Raw genomic sequence first — 14,807 nt, 5'->3', positions numbered from 1 at the left:
TGTTATTATTTAAAAGTGAGGTTAGATGTTTTACCTAAAAATGAGGTTAGGTGTTTTATTTATTTTGAAATTGCCAGAAAGTTGTTTTTTATTAAAATCAATCAAATTTATTAAATTGTTTTCTATTTGAACTGTTTTTTAAGCTTTCATTTAATTCCCTAAAAAACCAAACAATCGTCCCAATCCTCACAGTAATTTAACTAAGAATGGAAGGTAAGCACATAAAAATCTACTTAAAGGAGCCTCAAAACCGATGGATTGAATATTTAAAGAAAAAATGGATACTGAAGCTCCTGACGAACACAGAAAAGACCTAGAAAATGCTGATGACAATCTTGTAGCACAGTCACAAAATTCTCAGGGGACTTCAAAGTCACCAGCCCCATTTGAGGATGATGATGATGGTAGCATTTGCCCTGTTTGTCTTGAAGCTTGGACTAACTGTGGAGACCATAGAATTTGTGCTTTAAAATGTGGGCACTTATTTGGGTAAGACAATTTGTACTCATTTATGCATGAGTCATTTTTCCACATAAAAAAAGAAGGAAATGTGTATTGGGTAGAACCTTAATTTACAGTATTTTGATTCAACTAATTCTCTAAAGAATAGATTCCTGATAAACTTTTGTATACTAAAGTATCTTAGAAATATGTCTAGTGTGTACATCAAAATACCTTAGCAATCTACCTCTTGCAATGGTCTGCCTACAATAATTGATCCTAAACGAATAGAAGACTTATTTGCAGTGAAAAATAGTTTATAATTGGAATGTTTAGTATTTAGGGAAAAATGGGTGCAATAAATATAAAGTTAGTAATAAAGTTTCAATTTTTTTAATATTTTTAAAATCCTTAACGGTTATAGACATATATATACATATAGTGCTTACCCTATCATGATCAACACCATCACATTTCATAATGGTTTTCACCTAGGTTTTCAGTTTATCAGATACTAATAGAAATATCAAGATTGCCCTGGCATAAATAGAGAAATCATCAAAACGTTGAAAAGATGTACATTTACACCCCTTCTTCTTACATATTTTAAATTAACAGCTCATCAAACAACCAAATAATTCGAAATAATATTAGGAAAGGTACTACCAGCAATAATTGGAAACATATTTCAGAGCACAATTCACAGAATTAGAGCATTCCTTGGGCTTGGCCTCTTCAAGTATTTTAATTATTGTCAATCTGATAGTACTGGCCAGGTTGTGTGACAAAACAGTGTGAGCATGGCAGGACTTGCATAGTAAAACATGCATATTTTTCTGAAGGTGTTCAATGTGTGTGCTTAATGCTTTTCTGGTTCAACAATGTATACCTACATCTTTCATTTCTTCCTTCTTATCTTCAATCATTATTACATTATATGATCTTTAATTATATCTCCTAAAAATTGTTCTAACTCTTGAAATGTATAAATATAGCCACAAATGCATTTTACGATGGCTGGAATCTCAATCTCAAAAAAGCTGCCCCACATGCAAGAAACCTGGCAAAAAATCTGATATTCGTTTCATATATGCAAAAAAATTAATTGCGGTTGATAATATGGAGTTGGAAAACATGAGGGAGCAACTGGAGAGTGCTGTGATGCAAAAGAATACTGCTCTTCAAAACATAACTAAATATATTAGTAAGGAGTATGTGCTGCAAGCTGAGATTGAACAGCTCAAAAAGAAGGTGCAGGAATTTACTTTAGGTCTGTATTTTAGTTAAAAAAATTGTGGCAAAATCATTGGGAGACTTTTTGATTTAGGTAGTAGGCCTACAGATCTTCGCATGACACTTCAAAGTCCCTTAAACAGAATCAGACTATATATGGAGAAATCTGTGGAGGTGTGTAACAAAAGCAACTGCAGAGACTGCCGAGTGTTTGATATTTGTGGTTAGATTCATATTATGTTTTATTTAAATTTGTCTCCATTTCATAGTCTTCTAGTGCCTCAAGACTTGATAGTAATAGCTGCCAAACCTTCTATAGATCTATTTGGAGGTTTCGGCATCAAAAAACTATCTTTAGCTAGCTATAGACCGATTAAATTCGCCCCCTTACATAAAAGCCCCATTAGGGACTTGAAAATGAATCCCGACGGGACAAAAATTATGACTGTTTCTTCTGATAAGACTGTGAAAGTAAGTACCTATTAACTTCTTTTTTGACATTATAACACTGACTTCATTTAGGTAACAGACAGTCACACTACACAAACAATTTGCTCTATGACATTAGAATCGGCCCCCTGGGCTTGTTCTTGGAGCCCTAGGGCCGATACAGAATTGTCTGTTGGGACTCAGAATGGGACTGTGAATATTTTTGATATAAGGTATTTTCCACAGCCCCTTGACTCTTTAAACATTCCAGGTATTCATGTGATATTAAGTTTGGTCTGAATTGTGACTTTAATGTTATTGGGTAGGAGACTTTAGTCCTGTGGTATCAGTAGTTGGGGTTCAGGAAGCCTCTAAACCTTTTATTTTATTGACTGCAAAGCTCAGTTCAGTTTGGGCATTTGAATTTTACCCGGATGGTACAAACAGCCGACATCTCTTGCCTTTGGAAGGACCATTTTTGTCCCTTAAATATAATTCGGGCATAAAGCAGATTTTAGTCAGCTCTAGACCTAGCACTCAAGTTGGTTTCGCTCGCCATACTGTGGGTTATCTAGAAAAGGTGCTCATGGATTGAGAGTTTTAAGAACAATTTTAAATTCAAATTATTTTAGATTGACGACCCTGATAGAATAACTTGTAACATTGTTCACACATTCAAAGGGGGCAACACTGCGAAATTGCTAGCAAACACTTCGTGTTTCATGTCTAATAACATGGTGGCAGGCCATCATGAGACGCGCAGGAGCATTTTACTGTACAGCTTAAACACTGGGGAAGAGGTAGGAATTACGCAGTTAGTAAGGACGAGAAAAGACTGTTGGTTTTAGGTGGGGTCTTGTCCTACGCACGATAATGTAGTGCTAGATATCAAAGGAGTGGACACTGTACATGGGAAATTTTTGGCGTATCTTAATGAGAAGAGAATGGAGTTTTTTAGGTTCAATGGGGCGTAAGAGATATATTTTTGCATGAATATCTATTTTCTATCCATTTAAGTATCTATTAAGTTCCATTGTTTAAATGCAAGTTCTTTTACTATTGAATTATATGAATGTTTCTTTAAGAGTTATTTGCGTAATTTAAATTACCGTGACCCTTATTGAAAAAAAATTGCTTGACTAGAGATAATCGACATACAAAATTGGATCTTCACACGTTCTTCGCCTTATTCTTTCATATAAACAAGAAAGGTCCTTCACGGGTCATCTGCAACTAAGTCGCAGATGCGCCAAATAAACGATTCTCGTCTTTACGTCAATGATTACAATATGGTAGTAAATAACTATCTAAAAACTGAACGGATCAGTAATGATATTTAATTTGGTTGCCCAACACCGGTGCGAACGCGAGTCAAAAGAGAGAGTTGGTAAAAGCGCCGTTTCAAGGAACTGTGTGAGGTGGTTTTAGGAAATTTTCATCTTGTATGGTTGTTGTTCAGTAAAAGTGCCATATAAGATGGATATTAAGAAGAATTTTTTGCTGATGAATAATAACTGGTAAGTTTTATACATTGTAAACGTAACTTAAAGTGGAAGTTAATATCAGCATTTAAGATAGTGATGCTGGTTAAATCTGCGTTTTTGCAAAAGTTTTGTTACACCATCAAATGACGATTTTTACTTATTTTATATCTTCTGACGCAGTCTTCAAGGTAATTTGCTTCGCCGACACGTAACTTTCAAGTAGTAAACCTAATTTAGCCAATTAAACATTTTTTCATGTACCATGTTTATTTACGCAGTCAAAACTTACTACATTATATAAGACTAATTGTTACCTTAACCGGTTGTACATAAAAATATAACTGTTTTTTTAGTCTTTTATAAAAAAAATTCATTAATAATAAAAAGTAAAAATAAATCCTTGTTGCTTGAGATATTCCGTAACCCTTGGCAATGATGGCAACCCTGCGCTACCCGATTTAGGTTCCGAATTTCTTAAAGATAACTGGCGCTTCATTTCAAAGCATAGTGACGTCAGCTGATTGCAGAGTATGTTTATTACGTTTCGATTTATTGCGCCAAACAAAGACAGAATTATTATATTTTTCTCAGATTATTTCAATTTTTATGCATCAGCTGTTCCTGACACATTGATAAATAAACCAAATTTTTTTCATGTTTGATACTTTTTGAACTTTGTAGACATTGCAGTATAGATTATAATCAAATTTATGTGTACCTGAATCGCTCATTCCCATTTTATCAGTGCCAGTGAACGCATGTTAATTTATCAATTTTTTAAAACAGTTCAAAGTCCGCTCCTCTCCTCCCTTTGAACCACAATTGAGAGTATGTGAAACAGTTTGGACTCGCATATCCTTTGTTCACTAATAATTTGATGTTTAAACCAAAAACATTGTTTAAACAATGGCCAGTACTAGTGTGAAGAATGTTAATGAGAACATTTTATTGGAACCTAGGTCTTCTGATGTCAAAGTGCAAATTGTGCCTCCACGGCAGAAAAGGCTGGCCCATGTGGTTAAACGAGAGAAAGTGGACTTGTCCTTTGCTGATCTAAGTTTTACAGTGAAACAAGAAAAGGGTAAGTATAGGAGAATTGGAGACATTTGATATATATAATCTGGGTATACTTTTCCATTGCAAGGCACAAAACGGTCATGCAAAAGATAACTAAGTGAAATAACACATTATAATAACAAGTTATCAAAAATAAGTTTGCTTCAAAAACTTTTTATCAAACTACATCTTCATTGTTCAGTATACTTGCAATGTGTGTGAAAAATGTTATATATAATTGTTCTTTTTATAGTCGTTTATGTTACAATTGTATTGTAATGTAAATAACTTTTTCTGTAACAGGTACCATTTAAAATCTATCAGGTTTAAAAATGCAAAAATTGCACTATTCAAATGTAAATATTTCAAAAATAATTAGTACAAGTACAAATAAGCTAGATTAATACAATGCATAACACATAACATAATGCACAACATAGAAATTTGGCTTTCAGATGATGATACAAATGACTGTTTACAGAGCAAATAATACAGGTATATATATATATAACATTGAAAGTTCATATCTCCTTACCTTGCTGGTCAGCTTTCTGTACAAGTTTTATGCATCATGTTGTATTATGATGACAACAAAGGACAATTATCATACTATATTAGACTAACTTAAACTTTTTGTCCTTGTATTTAAAGGCTTTTAGTTTAATTTAGGGTACTTAACATTTAAAAAGTAGAATTAGTATAAAATTTCCCATAGTAACTAGTGCCACCCTAAATCTTTTGACTTTGCCAAAAACCAGTAACCATGCAGTTACATGCTCTGGCCTCATTTTGAGACTCACTTCTGTGTGTTGCAAACACATTGCGATTTTGTCGCGCATGCTTCAAATAGTCTAAAATATATAGAACTTGATATACCAAGTGGTATGACAGCACCTTAACACTTGTCCCTGTGCCCTAATCCAGCCATTCGCCTCACTGTCCTTCTCTGAAGAGAAAGAAACCCTGCCCATCTTCATAGTGTCCCCAAGGGCCAGACCATGAAAGTAGTACTCTCTCAAGGAATGACGTCAAAATGACATGTGTTTGCTGACATTACACATGTTTGGTCTGAGTCATTGAACCATTTTGACGTAATTCCTATGGAACTTTCCATTGAGTACAATAGTCAAGACATTGTCACTGAGATTTCTGAGAATATAAACATCTCTCATAAGGTCACTTCACAGGGCGGCAACATATTTGTTCTTCCAAAACAGCAGGTCTAAGACCACGCTGAGAAACTTGACCTCATGGTGGGTCTTAGTGTTCTTTAGATTCCGCAAAGCGCACACAACTCTTTCAGTCAAGTTTTAGTAAAAGTTTCTATGTAGAAAACCAAGATTTTACTCTATTCTCGGAAAATTTAATAAAAAGCTAACATCTACATATAAGTTCTACTGCTCATGGTATTGTGTATTTATGTAAATTAAAAAGAAAATTGGTCCTAGGATGGAGCTCTGGGGATTTCAATCAGAATCCCTCGCTCTGTAGGGAGGTATATATTAATGGTTACTTGTCAGCCAGAAAGATAGGATGCAAGGAAGTTTACATTCTAAATGAAAAAATTGTAACATTCTAGGTTTTTTTATAAGAATGTCAAAATCCACATAGTCGAATGCCTATCTTAAGACAATAAAACAAATCTACGATTTTTAATAAATTTTCAGGAATGTCATATTCAAATCGCAACTATTAGGGCCATTAACTGTAAATAGAATCTAGAACTATTATAAAGTATGCACTATGTATAAACATATATTTTTAAAAAGCTATTTTAAGTCATTGAAAAATAATTTTCCCACAATATTAAATAGCTATGAGTGGTCGTCAATTGAAGCGTAATTAACTGAGAACAAAACTGATATAAAGACAACAACATAACGTCATCATATGTACTCAACTGCGAACAATAGTCTATTTAATCACCTTTTGACCCCAACTCATAAATTAACAAAAAATCCTTCATTAGTTCATACTGGTTATCAGTATTTTTTGGTAGTACTTGAAAACTTGAAAATTTGTATTTTGTAGAATACTCTTATTGTAGAATTTAGTCTAGTAAAACTTTCTATTTTTTTAGAGGATAAAGTAATTTTGAAAGAAGTCAGCGGCAGGCTTAAATCTGGAGAGCTTACTGCCATCATGGGCCCTTCGGGCGCTGGTAAATCTACCCTCCTCAATATCCTCACGGGATACATGTAAGTTAAAACATGTTAATTACTTGATGTCACGTAAAGGTGCATAGTAATTTTGATAATAATTACATATGATTGAAGTATAAAAAGCATCTAATGGTGTGATAAAAAGACGAACAAACATATATATACGGGATGGAAATATAGTGATTATGGTAAACTGGTCGGACGGCCTTGACCAATGGCCAGTTGTTCAAGTTCAAAACTTTTGCCATTTGAATGTTAATTCTATGGGATGTGACCCAAGGTTATGCCTGTATTCTTTATTGAAAAAACGTTTGATGAACCGTAAATCGAGAGATAAGAATGTGTACTATGAAATCTATAATCTTAGTTTGTTATATGGCGAAATTATCTTATCAGGTATATTGGGATTGGGATTATATGGAAATGTGTGGATTTGAGAAAGAAAAATTACTTCCCTCCCTTTCTATACACCTGTTTTTACCTGATATTTATTCTAGATATTATGCATAATCTCTAAAACATTTCCTTTATCCAGCACATGTATATATATAATATTATATTATATTATATATATTTGTACCTACCCCACTTGTGGAAACTACGAAATAATTATCGTGGGTATTACAATGTGCCGAAGGTCGCTTTTATTACTTTATCAGTAATCAGTATGTGCAATAATAAATAATGAAGCGTTCGGGTAGAGGAATTAAAATCTCAAAACTGACTCATTAAGCCTTTATCTTCGACTTTTGCTCTTGCCGGACTTCGGCACTCGGACACGGACCCGGGCACGTGATGTCCGTGTTCTCCTTGATGATCGCCGTTTTCCCAACAAAGACGTCGCAAATACCCTGACACTATTATGCTTTTGAGCTCATAAAAATGTTGCATAGTAATAGCAAGGCGAACAGCTACATATGCTGGAATTAAAACAATTAAATTACAGGAAGTACCAATTTAACCGAGATTTAATGAGTTTTCTGGAGGTTTCGAATTCACTATGTAAACACGTGGATATAGAAGAGTTTGAGATGTCATATTGTGAAATGTGTGTTTTCACTGTTATATAAAAATTTATTGCATTCTGTAGTTGCTTCATCGATAATTTACGGTTCTGTTTACATGCCTGTGGACACGAGTTTTAGAGGTCTCCAAGAAAGTCTAATTTTGAAATATTTATTTTTTCTTTCCAGTCTCTAATGAGTGACGAACTGGAATTTAATAATTTCACCCAGAAACCTAGACAAGGCGAATATGAAACCGAAATTTGGGGTTTTTCTTTACTAGAGCACGATTTCTTGCCCGCTTTGTAGTATCATTGAAAAGCAAATAGCAGACGTTAAAGTGATCAATATGAATTAGAAAGCAGCGAAGTATTGCGTCATCAAAGTGGGGCATTAATGATTCTAGTGGAAAAGTTCATGTGAATGAGCATAAAAGTAAGAAGACTTAGTAGTAAGTCCACGAAAATAATTAGTTTTCAAGTACAAATGGAAAGAGGATGTTGAGCAACCCCGACACGGGTTTCTATTCATTGGCTTTATTAGGCATGTGTGCGTATAATTAGGGTACACATACATCATGTTGCACATGTCTGAAGATATACGTACATGCGGATATAAGCTGGCAAGAATGGAAGGAAAAACAAGAGAAAACCTCAAGCAAGCATCAGATCAACTTATTATGGAAACTGCCGAAATTTGTCCAATTTTGGGGATAAGTTTAAGGGGAAAAAAAGTAGCAAAGAAATAGGAAAAGAGCAAAATTTCTGTAGAATTTATGAAATATTCAAGTTCTAAAAAGAAAAAAGTATGATTCTGGGCAAGAATATTTTCTTTTTGAATTTCAATTCATAAACTAGTCGTTTTATCTTATGTTCTCTTATTTACTGATACCCAACCAGTTTCGCCTAAAGTGGACGGGGCATCGAGTTTAACCTTGTACAAAAACTTGGAATTTTATGCATATTTACTTTGTCAAATATTTCATCTGCTGTTCAAGGTTCTCACCTGCGCAAAGAACGTTTTAAATAATCCAGAAGACCCTTTTGTGACGTCAAAATCCTTCAATAATTTTTAAATAGACACGACCTTGGTGACTTCTGCTGGTTTTGTTTTAACGATCTTCTTGCCCAAGGAGGCCAATTTTAAAACTCGTTATTAAAAAGACACACAATTAAAACTCTGCCCTCGTTTTTGTCTCTCCGTGTGTTCAACTTTCTCATTATTTTCTCTCTAATTTACCATTTTTTTCCATAGTACTACCGGGACCAAAGGACAAGTCTTGATGAACGAGCGTCCTCGTAATCTGAGTAAATTCCGTAAGCTTTCTGCCTACATCAGACAAGACAACCAGTTGCACGGAAATTTGACAGTAAATGAAGCTATGGAGGTGGCTGCTAAGCTTAAAATAGGGGATAAATCTCCAGAAGAGAGAGACGACATTGTAAGCACTATGCGTATTGTACGAGTAGTTTTAATAGGTTAAATTTACAATTTGAATTCATGCATTTAGCATTTCTTGCAATGCCCAAAGAATAAGCGATAATTAATGTAATGTTATAGTTTTATTACAATAATAAAAAGTGAAACATTTTTATTTCTCGCAGATCACAGATATTCTAGACACTTTAAGCCTTGTCGAGCATAGAAAAACTATGACTAGCGGCCTTTCCGGGGGACAAAAAAAACGATTATCCATAGCTTTGGAATTGGTTAGCAATCCGCCTATAATGTTCTTCGATGAACCCACCAGCGGATTGGATTCTTCCTCTTGCTTTCAGTGTATTTCGCTGTTAAAAACCCTTGCTGAAGGTTTGTGATATTACAGTCTTAATTTCTTACGAACTGAAACATCACCAACTACTTTTTCTTCCAATTAGATGGCAGGACCATCATCTGCACCATCCATCAGCCTTCCGCCAGACTATTCGAAATGTTCAATCACTTATATACACTAGCTGACGGTCAATGTGTCTACCAAGGCTCCACTACCCGTCTAGTAGAATTTCTGGGTCAATTAGGCCTGCAATGCCCTTCTTACCATAACCCTGCATCATATATTATTGAGGTGGCTTGTGGGGAATATGGCAACCATACTAGGACTCTGGTAAATGCAATTAAGAACGGGAAAGAGGACATTCAAGACGGAAAAGCATTGCCTGTTTTGGAGATAACTGACGGATTAAATAACTCCGACAAATTCGCTCATGATATCAAAAATACCATGGTTGCGGCTGGATCTAATACGAACAGTTGGAAAGTGCACTCAGAACCCGTATACAATAGTACTACTACTACTACTAATAATTTGCCCAAGAATGTTGTTAATGATATTACCAAAGGGGATGCCAAAGAAGAATCTATAGACAAAATTACTGTGCAATCGGCTTTATTGGGAGATGAGCCTGAAGATTTGACTCCTACAAAGAGATATGGAAACACACAATTGCAACAATTTTTCATTATTTTGAACAGGACTTTACTGTTCAGCCGCAGGGATTGGGTAAGTTGGCAATTCACTTAATTTCACAATATAGCAATTTTTTGCAGACTCTAATGTATTTGCGTTTGTTCGCACATATTTTGGTCGGGTTCCTGATCGGCGCTCTATATTGGCAAATTGGCAATGACGGAAACAAAGTTCTCTCCAATTTGGGCTTCTTATTTTTCAACATGCTCTTCCTCATGTACACATCCATGACCATTACTATTTTGTCTTTCCCCTTGGAAATGCCTGTATTGCTCAAAGAGCATTTTAACCGGTGGTACTCGCTACGATCTTATTATTTCGCCATAACTGTGTCCGATATGCCCTTTCAGGTAAAGTATTAAATGAAGTCAGGAACAGATTTTACAGGAAATATTATTGATTTCAGACTATTTTCTGTATTATCTACGTTACAATCGTTTATCTGATGACAGCTCAACCAATGGAGTTCTTCAGATTTGGCATGTTCCTAGGCGCTTGTTTGTTAGTTTCTTTCGTTGCCCAAAGTGTTGGGTTAGTTGTTGGTGCTGCCATGAACGTCCAGGTAAACGCACAAAAAAACAACTGAAAACCCAATTTATCATCGAAAAAATCTCTTACAGAACGGAGTATTTTTGGCTCCAGTAATGTCCGTCCCCTTCCTTTTATTTTCCGGTTTCTTCGTCTCCTTCGACGCAATTCCAGTCTACTTACGCTGGATTACATATCTTTCCTATATTAGATATGGATTCGAAGGAACTGCCTTAGCCACTTATGGATTCAACAGAGTAAAACTCCAGTGTTTTGTCAGTTATTGTCACTTCAAGTCGCCGCAAATTACCTTGGAGGAACTCGATATGATAAATTCCAGCTATCTAGTAGACGTGGTGGCCTTACTGGCGATATTTGTCGTCCTCAGAATTGCCGCTTATCTATTTTTGAAGTGGAAACTTAAGACTAACCGTTAAATTTTTGTTAAGTAAAATATATTTATTTGCACCAGCCATCACACTAGATCTACCGGACAAGTATAATGGGATAGTGAACACGCGGTAGTGATTATATTTATATATTAATATAAGGGGCTGTGAGACTTTTTTAAAATTACCTTGCCAGTTGTTCGTTACGTTTTTGGTCGATTTTCCGAGAAAATAATCTTGGGAGAAAAAATGTTTTCACAATGCGGATTCTCATTGAAAAGTATAATATGGAATTTGTTGCAATTGTTACGAAATAAATGACGTAGTTTATAGGTACTTAAGCAAAACTATAGTGGCTACTATTTTTGTAACGTTTTTATTACATTGCTACTATTGTTAATTTTGTGAGACGATATATACTAAGAAGAGAGACTATTATTATCAGTCATGCATTTTTATTTCAAGCCCGTTCATCAGTTTTCAATGCTAGAAAGCGTTTAATATACATCTCCGCTAACTTCAAATTTTAAATGTTTTAAAGTTTTTCGTATCTATAGATGTTTATAACTTTTACACATAAAATTTTCATTACCCAGAAGCCATTCGATTAACATTTGCCCAGCTACATAGCTTTAATTATTCTAACAGAACAAAAGCCAACATGAGATTAAAACTTTAACACACTACATACGAACTATGCAGATAGCTTTTGCGTTTAAAATTGAAATATTTTTAAAATTGAAGTAATTGAAATTTTTCGAATTAAAATACTCATAATTTATATAAAAATTCAACGAACGACGATGAACGAAGATGATAATTTTATGTAAAAGTTGTATAAAGATATTTGGCTACGTAGTACACATGTGATATAGCATTAAAATGCGAAGGTCGAAATTCAAATCGGGTAACTTCGTTTTCTTCAGTAAATGAAGAAATACAATGTTTTTTAAATCGTAGAATGTTAAGTTTAAGAACAGTCAACATTAGGAGGAAAGAAAATATGCAGAAACTTCAATGAAATCGCAAATATGGAAAAAACGAGATCCTTTATCACAGAATAGCATCAAGGTAAGTCGCGATAACAGGAAGTTTCCCATTAACTCAAAATTTATAGCTATAATCAACCATCCTTCAACTTATACAGTCGTTAAGTTTTTAGGGGCGGAACATTCTCGTACTCGCCATTTCGTCAAAAATTTCCTTGCGGCAAGTAAGTCTTTCCGTGAAAAGAAATATTTTCTGTGTTTGTGTTGCAACGTGACGTATGCTTTCCCATTACATGGTAAAACGTCATGCAGAAAGATTAATGCGATATTCCATAACTTTTTATTTCCCATTTGGGAGTAGATTCATCCATTCTCAAATTATTTTAATTATAATTTTTTTCAACATTTCACATACAAACGCTTTCAATCCAAAACCACACCTAAATATAAAACAAAACTTTAATGAAGTATTATGTACAAATTAAATAATATAATTTAAGTTCAGTCCATTATAAACTAAACAGTTTGTCTCTTACAGATAAACGCCTGGTAAAGTCCTTTAGGCTTAAGATCACACAAACTCCTCAGAGGTGCAAATATACTGGCAGCTTCGCTTACTGACTGTACTCTTTTGTCTTCAGTCGGCACTTAAATACACAAAATCACACTTAATGACCAAATCACCCGCTTCTCGATTAATTGAAATGGAACCTAAACTGGAACGGACTACCCTGGAAGCTTTGGAAATGATGGAAATTGGGATTGAAATTTTGTTTTCCGGATTCCGGGTCCAGAGGATCTTCTCCCATGTCGTACTGTTTCCTCTTCTCTTCATCTGTAAGAACTTCTTTGGCGGCTGCAATGTCTATGAATTTTTTTTCGGCGATTTTCTTCATTTTTTCATCCATTTGGTAATTGTCTGGATGCCACTTTTGAGCGGCTTTCCTATATGCTTTGACTATTTCTTTCTTTGTTGCCGACCTTTTAACTCCTTAAATAAAAGTTAATAATAATGTTTATTAAGTACTAAATTAACTTACCTAATATTTTGTAATAATCGCGTTTCTCCGCCTGTTTCTGTCGATTTTCAGCTTTGTTTAATCCCTCCTTTGCCCTCTCTAAGTTCCTATCTATTTCTAGAGCGGCTCTATAATCTCTTATGGCATCATCATATAATTCAGACTGCAAATATGCTTCAGCTCTATCACAGAACACTCCAGGATCTTCATTCATTTCTAAAGCTTCAGTGCACACTTGCACAGCTTCTTCAGTTTGTTCTTCATGCATGTAGCATGAACAGAGAATGCGTTTGGCTTCAAATATAATTTGACGAACATCTTTTTCATTTTTTAGCACTTTTTGAGCCGCCTCCACACCTGCAACAAATATTCAGATAAGAAAAGAAAAGATGTTTATGCAAGTATACTGAGATTCTACCATTTCAACTTTTATTTTTTTAGTATTTTTTGCCTAGTGGGAAGGTTATTTAGTGAAAACTTATATAGGAAAAAGATTCACTTTATCACAAATCTCTTGACCAATAGGGAAAAATTCTCTTATCTCTAATACCATTTTTCTCAATTTCTTTATTACCAATTACCAACTTACCTACTGCAAAATTATTACTCTCCAAAGCACTCTCAGCCTCAACTAAAAACTTTTCTACTTTCTTTATTTTCTTATAAAACTTGAAGCATTTCTTATGCTCAGGATCAAGCTTCAGACACTCTCTTATGGCCTTAAGTGATTCTGTTGCCTGTCCAATTTTATACAACATTTCTGACAGTTTCAAGTAGCCCTCAGTATTATCGCTTTGCAGCCGTGTAGCCACCTTTAGGTCTGCAATAGCGGCCCTTTCATCACCACTATCCAAATACATTTCAGCCCGGAACTCATACAATTCTGAAGCCCAAGGGCTGACTTCTAATGCTTCTGTTAAGTAATGAATTGCACTGGTGTAGTCATTTCTTCCATAGTAATATTCTGCACTAGTTTTTCGTTCTTTCGCAGGTTCGATGCGCTGTATCAGATCATTCGCTTCTACGTTATAGGGGTCAGCTTTCAGGACATTATAAAAGTCTAGCTGTGCAAGATCATAAGCTGCTTGCTTGAGGTGAATGTTCCCTCTTTCGATCCGTGCAGCTGTGAAATCTGGCTTTAGCTCTAACACTTTATCGAAGTCCCCCACTGCGTTTTTGGCTTTACCTAAAGCCAAGTATACAGTCCCGCGTTTAAAATACGTGAGGTAATTTGATGGGTCCCCATCCACTGCAGCATGGTACTGACTCAGAGCATCACCTAGCTGGCCCCTGGAAAGGTATTCCTTACCCATTTCCAAGTGTTTATCAATTTCTGCTTGGGAAATACACTGGGAAACGTCTATAAGAGATTCAAAAGCTAGCAGCACCAAATAAGGGGTGATCCTGAACCAAACGTTGTTACCCATAATATCGCTAAACACGGGACTCGTCATTTTTCAACTGATTCTTTACTGTTAGTGAGCTGTTTGTTATGTGATAACTAAATAACACAAATGATTATGAAGAGCATTTTTGGATTTCGGTGGAATATTCAAAATTTTTGGTCGTGTTGTCAGCTGATTGGTCCAAAAATAGGGTTGACATA

At 35.0% G+C, this 14,807-nt stretch overlaps 3 protein-coding genes across 4 annotated transcripts; 2 read left to right on the top strand and 1 right to left on the bottom strand.

The window, feature by feature from the left end:
* The first annotated feature begins 76 nt into the window (after positions 1-76).
* Positions 77-3,186, top strand: LOC136408396 (E3 ubiquitin-protein ligase RFWD3-like). Its single transcript, XM_066389341.1, has 9 exons — positions 77-213; positions 273-489; positions 1,437-1,711; positions 1,769-1,897; positions 1,952-2,145; positions 2,197-2,374; positions 2,430-2,683; positions 2,736-2,903; positions 2,952-3,186. Exons 1-9 carry the CDS (start codon positions 207-209, stop codon positions 3,075-3,077), a joined length of 1,548 nt encoding a protein of 515 aa, XP_066245438.1. The 5' UTR covers positions 77-206; the 3' UTR covers positions 3,078-3,186.
* Positions 3,187-3,337: 151 nt separating this feature from the next.
* On the top strand, positions 3,338-11,637 carry LOC136408700 (ATP-binding cassette subfamily G member 4). 2 transcript variants are annotated; one of them, XM_066389825.1, is made up of 9 exons: positions 3,338-3,620; positions 4,547-4,668; positions 6,724-6,841; positions 9,064-9,250; positions 9,414-9,618; positions 9,687-10,309; positions 10,357-10,626; positions 10,683-10,838; positions 10,897-11,637. In XM_066389825.1, exons 1-9 carry the CDS (start codon positions 3,580-3,582, stop codon positions 11,239-11,241), a joined length of 2,067 nt encoding a protein of 688 aa, XP_066245922.1. In that variant the 5' UTR covers positions 3,338-3,579; the 3' UTR covers positions 11,242-11,637. The 2 variants fall into 2 exon arrangements, with proteins under 2 accessions (XP_066245922.1, XP_066245921.1); XM_066389824.1 differs by lacking the exon at positions 3,338-3,620 and having other exon boundaries at positions 4,181-4,668.
* Positions 11,638-12,623: 986 nt separating this feature from the next.
* P58IPK (dnaJ homolog subfamily C member P58IPK) lies at positions 12,624-14,793 on the bottom strand. The gene is made up of 3 exons (XM_066389129.1): positions 13,791-14,793; positions 13,223-13,558; positions 12,624-13,173 (listed from the first exon to the last, which is right to left on the bottom strand). Exons 1-3 carry the CDS (start codon positions 14,653-14,655, stop codon positions 12,878-12,880), a joined length of 1,497 nt encoding a protein of 498 aa, XP_066245226.1. The 5' UTR covers positions 14,656-14,793; the 3' UTR covers positions 12,624-12,877.
* Between the last annotated feature and the right edge of the window lie 14 nt (positions 14,794-14,807).

Source organism: Euwallacea similis, chromosome 4, assembly GCF_039881205.1.
Source record: "Euwallacea similis isolate ESF13 chromosome 4, ESF131.1, whole genome shotgun sequence".
NCBI lineage: Eukaryota > Metazoa > Arthropoda > Insecta > Coleoptera > Curculionidae > Euwallacea > Euwallacea similis.
This window is presented reverse-complemented; position numbering and strand designations above follow the sequence as displayed.

Excerpts from the sequence above, each read along its gene's own strand:
- P58IPK (XM_066389129.1), bottom strand. The coding sequence starts at position 14,655 with ATGACGAGTCCCGTGTTTAGCGATATTATGGGTAACAACGTTTGGTTC. Across the intron at positions 13,559-13,790 it reads GAGTAATAATTTTGCAGTAG|GTGTGGAGGCGGCTCAAAAA; the intron begins GTAAGTTGGTAA and ends TATTTGTTGCAG. Across the intron at positions 13,174-13,222 it reads CGATTATTACAAAATATTAG|GAGTTAAAAGGTCGGCAACA; the intron begins GTAAGTTAATTT and ends CTTTTATTTAAG.
- LOC136408700 (XM_066389824.1), top strand. The coding sequence starts at position 4,494 with ATGGCCAGTACTAGTGTGAAGAATGTTAATGAGAACATTTTATTGGAA. Across the intron at positions 4,669-6,723 it reads TACAGTGAAACAAGAAAAGG|AGGATAAAGTAATTTTGAAA; the intron begins GTAAGTATAGGA and ends CTATTTTTTTAG. Across the intron at positions 9,619-9,686 it reads GTTAAAAACCCTTGCTGAAG|ATGGCAGGACCATCATCTGC; the intron begins GTTTGTGATATT and ends TCTTCCAATTAG.
- LOC136408396 (XM_066389341.1), top strand. Across the intron at positions 1,898-1,951 it reads CCGAGTGTTTGATATTTGTG|TGCCTCAAGACTTGATAGTA; the intron begins GTTAGATTCATA and ends ATAGTCTTCTAG. Across the intron at positions 2,146-2,196 it reads CTTCTGATAAGACTGTGAAA|GTAACAGACAGTCACACTAC; the intron begins GTAAGTACCTAT and ends GACTTCATTTAG.